The 12,290-nt window shown below is 47.4% G+C and overlaps 1 protein-coding gene across 9 annotated transcripts in view; it reads left to right on the top strand.

Annotated features, from left to right (window-relative positions):
- The window catches only part of Sun1 (Sad1 and UNC84 domain containing 1), a 49,813-nt gene extending 39,164 nt beyond the window's left edge, over positions 1–10,649 (top strand). For all 9 annotated transcript variants that reach the window (XM_050163210.1, XM_050163215.1, XM_050163214.1 and 6 more), the window contains 6 exons: positions 572–826; positions 1,259–1,343; positions 5,322–5,437; positions 7,401–7,568; positions 8,820–8,912; positions 9,186–10,649. In XM_050163210.1, the coding sequence (XP_050019167.1) occupies positions 572–826; positions 1,259–1,343; positions 5,322–5,437; positions 7,401–7,568; positions 8,820–8,912; positions 9,186–9,299 (831 nt within the window). In that variant the 3' untranslated portion in view covers positions 9,300–10,649. The remainder of the gene's footprint in view (positions 1–571; positions 827–1,258; positions 1,344–5,321; positions 5,438–7,400; positions 7,569–8,819; positions 8,913–9,185) is intronic.
- Positions 10,650–12,290: the final 1,641 nt, after the last annotated feature.

Raw genomic sequence — 12,290 nt, 5'->3', positions numbered from 1 at the left:
GAGTAGGGATGGGCAGGGATCAGGTAGTCGTGGGAGACTGAGGAAGGATGACTGCATAGTGGGGCCATTTGTGGGGACAGAGAACAGGATTGAGGATATGGATCCCTGTCAGCTTTGTGGTAGGTCGATGCCTCTCCTGTGCTTTGCCCCTTGATTGTTTCCATGGGAAACAAAAGAAGTTTGTATATAGTACGTAGGGACCCAGTCAAGCCTCCTGTCTGGTTACACCTCAAGCTGTTTATAGGAGCAGTGAGGAGAGGGGCCTGCCCAGGCCTCAGCTATGGAACTGTGTGGCGGGAACTGCTGACTCTGGAGATCAGAAAACCCAGCTCCCCTTTCTATACTTCACTGTATAAATGGCTTTCATGCAGTGTGCTCCAGTCCATTCCTAGTTGGTTTAGAAGGTGCCAGTTGTTCGGGAAGATTCCTTACATTTAATACGAAGGGGACAGTTATGTCACAGTTGTGTCCTGTATTGCAGAGATGTACTTCTGGAGTACCTGAGGCTGTGTTGGAGCAGTTTGCTACTGGAGTGCCCCACACTTACCTGTTCTTTTCTCCATCTCATCAGGCTGATGCCCGCATCCAAGAGACTGTGAGACTCATGTTCTCTGAGGATCCGCATGGCAGCTCCCTCGAGTGGCTATTGCAGAAGCTTTCTTCTCGGTTTGTGAGCAAGGATGAGCTGCAGGTGCTTTTACGTGACCTTGAGCTGAAAGTGCTGCAGAATATTACACATCACATCACAGTGACAGGACAGGCCCCGACATCTGAGGCCATCCTGTCTGCCATGAGCAAGGCAGGGATTTCAGGAATCACGGAAGCGGTGAGTAAGCAGACAGGTTCAGCCTCTACAATAGACACATGGTTACATGGGTGTCAGTGTTCTGAGAACACAGTGTACCTAGCCTTTTGCCACAGATGACCTCTGTCGTCACTTGGAAGCACTGCTTAGCTTTGCATTCCCTGAATCCTTTTGTTCCAAGAGCTCCATATACCAGTTTGTGTTTATGCAGCTTCCAGCTGTATGCATCTTCCCTCCCACCCCCACCCCCATTGATGGTGACAGTGCCCAGGACACCTGGCTCTGATACCTGCTGTGAATTGTGCCCTAATGTTGGGGGCCTGGCCCCATCCCACCCATTTATTAGCCATGGCTGAATTATAGCATGCTTGTGCTCCCTAAGCATATGCATTTGAGGTCCCCGGCCTTTGCTTGCATCGTTAACCATCATTCTTTTTTCTTTTGGCCTGCTAGCAAGCGCACATCATTGTGAATAATGCTCTGAAGCTGTACTCCCAAGACAAGACTGGGATGGTGGACTTTGCTCTGGAGTCTGGAGGTGAGTAACCGATAGAAGAGTCTAGCATGAGCATGAAAGGCCAGACCAGGAATTTGGGTGGGCCTACAGGACAGCTGTAGTAATTGGAGCGGCGGGGCTGCGTCCCCAGCACCCTGGCCGCCTGCTAGCTTATGCCCCGAAATAACAACACACAAATTGTATTCTTTTAAACACTGCCTGGCCCATTAGTTTCAGCCTCTTAACCCATTTCTAATAATCTATGTAGCACCCCAAGGTGCGCTTACCAGGAAGATTCTAGCCTACGTCCATCCTGGGTCAGCGTTCATTGCATCTGCTTCAGAGAGCAGAGCTATCGCATCTGCCTGGGAGAGAGGAGCATGGCGTCTCTGAGCTCACTTCCTCTTCCTCCCAGCATTCTGTTCTCTTTACTCCACCCACCTTTGTTCTAACCTATCAGGGCAAGCAGTTTCTTTAACCAATGACCTTCCTCCATCAGACAGTGTCACACTTTTTTTTCTCCCTTCTCCCAATATAGGGTTTCTCTGTATAGCCCTAGCTGTCCTGGATCTCACTTTGTAGAGCAGGGTGGCCTCAGGCTCAGAGATCCCCTGCCTTTGCCTTCCGAGTGCTGAGGTTAACGGTGTGTGCCGCCTCTGCAGGCTACTGACACATTTTTAGTATGACGATAGAGTATTACTCTGACTGAGGCCCAAGTATTCATTTTTTCTGGGAAGTTGCCCATTGGGGTGTGTGTAACCTGAGCCTGCCTATTTACAGCTCATACCCAGGTCCAGCCCCGAGTGTTAGGACTGAGGTTTGGTTGCTGAGACTGAGTGCACAGCGGGACGGGAGCTGCCTTGCTTCCACAAAGCATGCTCTTTCGTGGTAGGGAAGTCACAACCACAGAGCCATCATATATGCATGAGGCCTGTGAGCCCTTTCTGGAAATGTGAGAATGTGAACCACACTGGGAAGCGTGGGCAGCTCAGGAGGCTCCACTACACAAGCCTGCAGAAATGACTTTCTGAACTCTAAAAACAGGAATTGCAGGTGAGATGCAGACTGAGCCCATCTCTTAAAGAATAAGCAGTTTTTAAACCCCCAGAGGAGTGTGCTGGAGACACTGTGACCCAACTTGAGTAGCCTGTGCTATGGGTGGCCATAAGCCTGGCTGCCATCGCTGCTGGGCCATCACATAATCTGAATCTCAGTGTGGCCTGAGTCGCGATTTAGTGTGGGAACATCCAGTTTCTTAGACTGGGTGAAGTTAACAGGGTTGCTCATGCTGCTTAAGGAGGCCCGTGGTCTAAATGACTCTTCTGATTTTAGTTTTATATTGTGAAATGAAGTGACGTCAGAAACAGTTTTTAGATCAGAGGCATTGAATGACATTTTAGGAGTGCTGTTTGGGTTAGCAGCTATCACTTGTTCTGGGGCCATGTTGGAGCTTATGAATTTGTGTCACCAGCTTAAATCTCCTGAAGCCCCAAGAGGTTGCACTAACAGCCGTTCTTAGACTAGGGGGAAGATGTTGAAGAAGTTGGTCAGTGTCCAGGAGCTTAGGTCTCCATTTGCAGCATCAAAGCCATGTTATCTGCCTGTCGTAGTTCCTCTGCCCCTGCTCTGCACATGTCAGAGACAGCACTGAAGCATGACTGCATTTGCTCTGAGGGCTGGGACCTGCTGTGTATATCTGTGAAATTTCTCAATTCTTTTTTTTTTCCCTCTCATTTTTCCATTTTCTGTTTATTTTATGTGTATGAGTGTTTTACTGATGGAGGAAGGTCATTGGTTAATTATAATAAAGAAACTGCTTAGCCCTGATAGGTTAAAACATAGGTGGGAGGAGTAAACAGAACAGAATGCTGGGAGGAAGAGGAAGTGCGCTCAGAGACGCCATGCTCCCCTCTCCAGGGCAGATGCGATAGCTCTGCTCTCTGAGGCAGACACAATGAAGCAAGCCACCAGGTCAGACATGCTGAATCTTTCCCGGTAAGACCGGTGCTACACAGTTTATTAGAGATGGGTTGATCGGGGTATCAGAATTAGCTGGTAAGGGCTAGAGTTAATGGGCCAAGCAGTGTTTAAAAGAATACAATTTATGTGTTGTTGTTTCGGGGCATAAGCTAGCCAGGTGGCTGGGGTGCTGGGGACGCAGCCCCGCTGCTCCTATTACTACATTTTGCTGCATATATGAATGTGCCACATACCTGGTGACTGGAGATCTGAAGAGGGCATCAGGTCCCCTGGAATTGGAGTTATGGATGGTTATGAGCCACCATGTGGGTGTTGAGTACAAGAGCAACAAGTACTTTTAACTGCTGAGTCATTTCTCCAGCACTGACTGCTCAGTTCTTATTTCTTGTTAGTATCAATGTCCTGTTTGCCTTCTCCCTGGAAGGGCAGAATGTTCGTCCCCTCCGAGGCACTCCTCTCCCAATGCTTTTGGTTAGTGGCATTTGTCATAACATCCCCTCTGTTGACCAGTTAGGCAGCCTCTGAAGGTTCCCTGCCCCCACCACCAGTGCTTGTGGGACTCTTGACCCTTACTTAGGAACATATGAACAAAGCTTTGAGAGCCGCCATCCCTAATAGTCATATAATACTCAGACACTTGTTGTGAAGGCGTCAGATGAACTGATATCAAAGACAATCTGAATAAAAAGTTGAGTGCTCTATGCAGTGAGTGGTTCAAGTGGCTGTTGGGGGCTTCTAAGACAAGAGGAGAAAGGATGCTGGGTGTTTGTACTGTGAGGTGTGAGGCTGTGCTGAGTTCTTGAGGTATGCTCAGCCTAATCCCAGTACATGTACCAGTCCCAGAGGCGTGGAGATGATGATGAGTGTGTGTGACTCTTCAGAATTTATTTTATGGGTATGAGTAATTTTTGTGTTTTTATATATCAGTTAAAAAAGAAATGCAGGAGCCTGGCGGTGGTGGCGCATGCCTTTAATCCCAGCACTCGGGAGGCAGAGGCAGGCAGATCTCTGGGAGTTCGAGGCCTGCCTGGTCTACAAGAGCTAGTTCCAGGACAGGCTCCAAAGCTACAGAGAAACCCTGTCTCGAAAAAAAAAGAAAAGAAAAGAAAACCCACATAAGTTAGGCATAGCAGCCCTATAATATCATTGGTTGGAAGGCAGAGACAAGATGCCCAGAGCAAGTGAGACTAGCCAAAATCTGGGAATTTTTCGGCCTCTCACCCATACCTACACTTACACAGATGAGAAGAAAAAAAGAGTCCAGTTTGGGCTGGAGAGATAGCTCAGAGGTTAAGAGCATTGCCTGCTCTTCCAAAGGTCCCGAGTTCAATTCTCAGCAACCACATGGTGGCTCACAACCATCTGTAATGAGGTCTGGTGCCCTCCTGTGGCCTTCAGGCATACACACAGACAGAACATTGTATACATAATAAATAAATAAATATTAAAATAAAAAAAAGAGTCCAGTTTTTAACCAAAATATCGGGCTGACCTTAAGAGTTCAAGGTTCTTTTTACAAGTAAAGCAGGTGCTGTTAAAAGCACTTTGGTGCAGGAGTGCTGGGGCCTAGAGAGATTGCTCAGTGATTAAGAGCACTGGCTGCTTTTCCAGAGGACCTGGGTTTGATTCCCAGCACCCATATGGTGGCTCACAACCATCTGTAACTCCAATTCCAGAGGATCCAAAGCCCTCTTTTTGCCTCTGTGGGCATCAGGCATGCATGTGGTGCACAAATATTCATGCAAGCAAAATATCCATACTTGTAAATTTTTTTAAAAAGGCACTGTTTGAGGCTAGAAAGGTGGGTCAATGGTTTAAGAGCACTGGCTGTTTTTCCAGAGGACCCAGGTTTAATTCCTAGCATCTGCATAGCAGCTCACAACTGCTTGTAACTCTAGTTCCAAGGAACCTTGTACCCTCAGATATACATGCACGTGAAAGTAAATAAATCTTTAAAAAAAAGAAAAGTGCTATTGGCCTCTAGTTTTGACTTCCCAGCATGTTGCCATAAGATGTAACACAAGTGTCCCTGTGTTCCAGGTGGCAGCATCCTGAGTACTCGGTGCTCTGAGACCTACGAGACCAAGACGGCACTGCTGAGCCTGTTTGGGATCCCACTGTGGTACTTCTCACAGTCACCTCGTGTGGTGATTCAGGTAAGCTGTTGTCCTCAGGGCCTTGCACCTTAGGCCACTCTGCATTTCTCAGCCCCTCGGGAAGGTAAAACGGGCACAGAGAACTGCTATGACCCTATTCTCTGTGTGCAGCCTCACTGGGAGCCGTGCTCCCAAGTTTACGTCTGTGCACTGCTGGGTTGTGCCATCCTCTCCATCTGATTTGAGACCCAGGTGGCATGAGGGTGCCTGGTCCTGCTGTGAGACTATACAGAGGGGAGCTGGAAAGAGCACCACAGGAGGGCCACAGGGACCGTCCTGGTTGCTTTCATATACCTGTGCAGTCATGATTCCTAGCAGACTGGATCAGCCACCATGTCTCCAGACTTGGAGCATCTGCCTTATCTGCACTGCTGCTTCCCTGTAGCCTCACAGGTGAAAGGAAAACTTGGTCAGGGGCACTCACCTACTTCAGTGTGCTGCCTTGCATTCACAGTTTGAAGCAGTTTTCAGTACTTTTCTGTGAAGCCCCCAGTGTCTCCCTTTGACCTGTGTACACAGGTCCAGCCTTTCCAAATTCAGGAAGTGATGTGTTGCCAGCAAACTGGAGACTGGGGCTCCTAGTGCAGAAGCCCACCCTACTTTCAAAGAACCTTCTAGCCCAGCCTTGGACTTCAGCTCCCTATTAATTACAAATGACCTTGAATTCTTGATTCCAGGAATCTCCTTATCTGTAGCTTGGTGTCCACAGTCATCTGTGGCCCAAATGTTAAATGGGAAATGCCAAATTCAGGAAGGTGTATTATACTGTATGGCAATAAAAGAATATTATCCCAAGGTTTGGAACCTTGAAATGTGTCTGGCAGGTAGTGTTGACAGGTGACAGTATATGGCCCTGGTGCTCATAACTGCGGGCTGGGTTTTGAGGTTTGACTGGCTGACACTGGGTCTTTTGTTTCTCCCATTCACATGGATATAGACAGTGTATATATTTGTTTGTTTGTTTGTTTGTTTTTCAAAAACTGGGAAAATATGATTTTTATCTTTTCTTTGTACCTGTGGAGAATTAGAAGGCATCATAGGTGTGACTGGTAGAGACAGCATGGTATAGACAGGCCTCTGTACTGTCTACTCCACTCTGCCTATCCTTTTGGTTTTTATGGAAGACTAGGTGCATTGGCAACTAGTTCCACACACTGGGTACACTATTTGGCATCTTGACTATCAACCTCTCTGCTTTTCCTGTAACTCAGTGTCCCAGTTCTGTGAGCCAGACTTGACTCTGGTGACAAGCCCAGTTCTGAGCCACCTGGGATGGAGGTGGCCCAATACCTTTGGATAGACAGTACCCAGGTCTTTTTTAATGTTTAAGATAGATAGATAGATAGATAGATAGATAGATAGATAGATAGATAGATAGATAGATAGATAGATAGATTTATTCTACAGTACCCAGGTCTTTTTTAACGTTTAATATTTATTTATTTATTTATTTATTTATTTATTTATTTATTTATTTATTTATTTATTTATTATGTATACAGTATTCTGCTTGCATTTGTACCTACACCCCAGAAGAGGCTACCAGATCTCATTATAGATGGTTGTGAGCCACCATGTGGTTGCTGGGAATTGAACTCAGGACCTTTGGGAGAAGAGTCAGTGCTCTTACTGGCTGAGCCATCTCTCCAGCCCCCAGTACCCAAGTCTTAACTGTTTTCCAAGATACTGGGCAGGGCCACCTCTTTTCAGGACCACCAGCATTTTTTGGTGACTGAGTGGCTGGCAAGACTTCATGGGGAGGAAAAAGCATGTTGTCCCTGCAATCAAGCCTGCTGCCTTTGCAGCTTTGGTTTCCATGGCTGTGAGACTCAGGGTCAGGGAGAGTAATTGACTTGGACACACAGAGGCTTCTGGTTTGCTCATGGTGGTTTGCGAAATCACTTTGATTCTTATGAGTGGTTGAACTTGTTCCAGCCTAAGTAGTACTGTTTTCTTTCCCTAGCCTGACATCTACCCAGGGAATTGCTGGGCATTCAAAGGCTCCCAGGGGTACCTGGTGGTGCGGTTGTCCATGAGGATCTACCCAACCACGTTCACCGTGGAACACATTCCAAAGACGCTGTCACCTACTGGTAACATCTCCAGTGCTCCCAGAGACTTCGCAGTCTATGTGAGTGTACCACTGCTGGCTTCCTGGAAACAGCCTTCTCCTTTCCACCCTTCAAGACATTTCATTTATCAGAACAAAGGCTAATGTTCTGAGTGTTTTTTCCTGGGCAATCCTTGACCCTATCCCTTTTCCCTTCTAAGTCAGCATTAGAGGAATGTCATAATGCAGTAGTAGCATGGCACTGTGTTTGCTGTTCAGCTCATGTGCCCTGATAGCAGTTTGAGTTAGACATACTTGACTTTCGAGGATTGTAGTCATCACTTCATCTGTCCACTTATGCTCTGACAGCTGTAAGGTACTGAAGTGGAAAATGCTAAAAGATAAAGTACATTTTTCTTTTGCATTGTTGAGAATGTAACCCAGGGCCTCATGCATGCTAGGCAGATGCCCTACCACCGAGCCACACCCCAGCCCCTCACTGGGGGATTCTAGGCAGGTGCTCTACCACTGAGCCACACCCCAGCCCCTCACTGGGGGAGTGTAGGCAGGTGGTCTCCAATGGAGACATGCCCCAGCTCCTCACTGATGGTTTCTAGGTAAAGGCTCTGCTAACTGAACTACAACAGCAGCCCTTGAGGCACATGGTCTTGTTGTGTATGCCCCTGAGGGCATAATTAAGGCTCTTTGGCATTTGTGCACAGTGCTTGTTGCCTACCCCCCCCCCCCCCCCCCGCCATATTGCTCTCTTGTAGCTTCTGGAACTCACCACCTTTCTTAGTTGTGTGTCACTGTCACAGAGTCCTGTTGTTACTCTCCATTTTGTAGTTAGCATCTACTCATTGCCTGTGAAGCCCTTTCTCATAGTTCTTTATATTTTCTCTAATGTAGAACACATCATTTTAAGCATATCTAAATGTCATGTGGAAGCCTCAGGGGTGGTCACTGTTGCTCACCCCCGACAACTGTCTGTCCACAGAACTTCCCACTCTGCTTCAGCCTACCTGCTGTTCATACGCTGCTTATGTCCCTTACTTGGGGCACCCAGAATCTGCACAGGAGTTCTCATGAGGGCATCTGGGCTTTGGGGGTATGAGCATGGTCATGGCCATCTTGATCTGGCCTCTGTGTGGCTGTGTGCAAGTTTCCTTAATGGGAGTAACCACACCTGCCCTTGGATAGTGGGTTATAGAAAGCCAGTGACAGTGTACTTCTCCAGGGAGGGCCTCTCTCAGGGGAGATGACCTGTCACTTAGGGGAGCAGGGCTGGAGTGGTGACTCTGTTATCTCTGCTGTAACACCTGATCATTGCAGGGACTGGAAACAGAGTATCAGGAAGAAGGGCAGCCTCTGGGACGGTTTACCTATGACCAGGAAGGGGACTCACTCCAGATGTTCCACACACTGGTAAGCACAAGGATCGTGCCTCCCTCATTCATGTCTTTGTGGGGCAAGGCATGTGGAGAGGGTGGTGAGGATCAGCCATGGTCCAGCTCTGTGCCCCAGTGAAAGGTCAAACATGGCAGGCAGTCTATGCTGCCCTTAGTCCCAACTACCTGCTAGGTTTAGTCAGGGTATGGCTGCATCTTATCACATATCCCACAGGGCAAGGGATTGGTCAGGGGTGGGGTAAGAAGGATCTGACTGCTAATGCAAAATAACTTATTTCCTTGACTTTAGGAAAGGCCTGACCAAGCCTTCCAGATAGTAGAGCTCCGGGTTCTGTCCAACTGGGGCCACCCTGAGTACACCTGCCTCTACCGCTTCCGAGTCCATGGAGAACCTGCCCAGTAGAGCACTCCAGCCTTGTACATGTCTGTATATACCAAGACACCATAACACTGGAACCCTTTGGAGAAGAGTGCACGTGAGCATAGGAACTTGTCACCCTTCAATAAATATGTGATGGCCTTGAGGACACGTTGGGTCCTCTGAGGCTGTGCGTGTGTGCTCAGGGCCCAAAAGCCTGATGGGCTCTGTGGATTCATTTGAATGTATGGTTCTTAGACACTCCCTTTGATTTGGGGATTTGCTTCAATGCATAAAATCAGAAAACAGAATCTGGCAGGTTCCAGGCTCCTGACATGGAGGCCAAAAGCTCTGCATTGGCTCTCCTCTAGATGTCAGGAAGGCAAAGTCCCATCTGCTAAACCCACACATTTCTTTCAGGGAAAACTGCTGCTCCATCTTCATCTGACCTCTTCCAAGTTCCCTGGTGGGGAGAGGCTGGGTATGTCCTGGGCTGTCTGCTCTTAGCTGGGGCTCTTACCATTCCCCAGAGGAGTGGATTGGATTTTTGCTGAGGGTGAGACTCAACAGGGCAGTGGGGGTACACACACTATAAATGGCGTTCTTGAGTCTTATTTGGGCCATTACTGGTGGGATTCATTCACAGTACGGACAGGAACCTCTTGATGTCACCCTCTGGTGTCCTTGATCTGGGTTAGGCTCTGCTGAAGAGGGAACACTAAGGTGCCACCCTATCTGGTGGTGCTGATGCCTGTCGCTCTTGGTCTTTCTCACAGCAGCACTTTCTGCTGCTCTTGGGTTTGCCTCTGCACCATTATTGGACCTTCTCACCTGACTGGTTATAATTTGGTTATAATTAATATTTAATATTTAGATTATTTTGTGAGCAGACTTTATAACTGATCATCTGGACACTTGAAGTGTTCAGACGTTTTACATAAAGAATTGTTAAGTTTCAGGTTAGAAGGTCTTGGCAGAACACAAACTCACTTGCTGGGGCTCGGAGTTGGGATTTAGTGCATGTTGCAGGCAGTCCTTGATACAGTGCCCCAAAGTAGCACATCCCACTCCGTAGGGTTAGCACCACTGCCTGTGTGGTCAGGTGATATGCACACATTTTGCATACTGCAGGTTACACGCAGAAGCAGAATTTCCTATATTAAACTAAATTGGGACTTGGGGGTGGAGATATTTTGAATATTTATTTTTAAAGATGCAAGATAGGACTTTGTGCAATGTATTTTTGTAAATGCTTTTCAGAACATTTGTCTTTGGTAGTACTTATACTGCCACCAAATTAAGATGCTATTGAGATGTTTAAATAAAAGAGTTATAATTTTTAAAAGTGCATGTGCTATTTCAAGTGAATAATAAAAGTGTGTATTTCTTTTCTCAGCTTGTCTTATCTCTGCCCATTTGGGTGAGGAGGGATTGTTAGGTTGTGTGCTCTGAGAGTTCCTGCTGAGTCCCGGAGGCATTCCCACTGCCCTCCAAAGCCTCCATCCTCTTCCTGCTTAGGGGAATCTGCTCAGAGACAGTCCAGTCTAGAAGAGGGTGGGCACAAGGCCCTAGGTCTCATCTTTAGAGCACCATGCTCCACAGCCTGTCAAATATATTTTGGAGCATCTATCATACCTTTTAACAGCTCTACTTTCCACCATGTGTACAGAAGTGTCACACTGATTTGATATCTTCAGTTCATAGGCATTCCTGTTGTTAGTTCTCTTTCTCACTCAAACTCAGAGACCACCTGCCTCTGCCTCTTGAGTGCTGAGATTAAAGATGCGCACCACCACTGCCAGGCTTTTTGTTTTCTTTTATAAGAGTCCTGTTATCAGGGCTTTGCTCTCCTGATTTGGGTACCTGCTGTCAACTGGGATCTAAAAATATTAGAGAATGTCATCCAGGAGTGGTGTGTACTCCCAGCACTCAGGAGGCAGACGCAGGTGGATCACTTTGAGTTCAAGTCCAGCCTGGTCTACACAGAAAGCTCCAGGGCAGCCAGCCAGAGCAACATAGTAGAGATACCCTGTTTGGGGGACAATTCCAGCAAGAATTTATAACAAATTGTACCACTCCATCCCATCCAGACAAGTCGTCCCCTGGTATCACACTCATGCTGCTTGTATCACGTGCCCCTTCGTCACCTAGCAAGTGTCTGGATCATCAGGTAGACTGACCTGGCATTGTATTACTGTGCCCACTGAGCATAATCTGCCATCACAGAAGAGTGAGCATGGACTTGTTAATGTTGCCATGCTTCCAGAATACACAGGGGTGTTTGCATAAAATGCCCGTCCAACTGGCATAGAATCATGATAGTAAGGAAGTTGAGGCAGGAGTTAAGGGCCAACTTGAGAAACTTTAGAGACCCGATTTCAAGGTAAATTGTAGCTCAGTGACTAAACAAGAGTGGAGGTCCTGAATTTGATCTCCAGCACACAAAATCATTTTTTTAAGGTTCTGTGTAATGTTCTGAGTCTTAAAGGATGCTGTCAGATGATGACACTCAACTTGTCCAACACCCATCCTCCCAGTTCATCATGCCTAGGCCTCCCCTTCCCTGCAGTGACCTGCTTCAACCACAATTAGGACTAGGTCTTCTTGGACTCTCTTGGTCTAGCCTGATCATACTGCCCAGTTCCTGATGTCACTCAGGATGATTGCTGCTAGGAGGTGCACTCCCTTGCAGGTTTTTTTGTTTGTTTGTTTTTTTTTTTTCTCGAGACAGGGTTTCTCTGTAGCTTTGGTGCCTGTAGACCAGGCTAGCCTCCACCTCAGAGAGATCCGCCTACCTCTGTCTCCCAAGTGCTGGGATTAAAGGCCTGTGCCACTACCTTCCCGGGTAGGTACGTTTAAAGCAGGTCAAATGTCCTAAAATGTGTCCACGTGCTCAGGGCAATTTCAGGGGCGCATTGCGGCGGTCCTTTGTCCCAGTTTACGTGCGCAGCCTACGCGGCTGGTAACATTATACAGTGACCACACACGCACATCATTGTGCAGTGACCGCACACATACACACCCCACACTCGACTG

Source organism: Alexandromys fortis, unplaced genomic scaffold, assembly GCF_014885135.2.
Source record: "Alexandromys fortis isolate MF-2015 unplaced genomic scaffold, M_Fortis_MF-2015_v1.1 scaffold_144, whole genome shotgun sequence".
NCBI lineage: Eukaryota > Metazoa > Chordata > Mammalia > Rodentia > Cricetidae > Alexandromys > Alexandromys fortis.
This window is presented reverse-complemented; position numbering and strand designations above follow the sequence as displayed.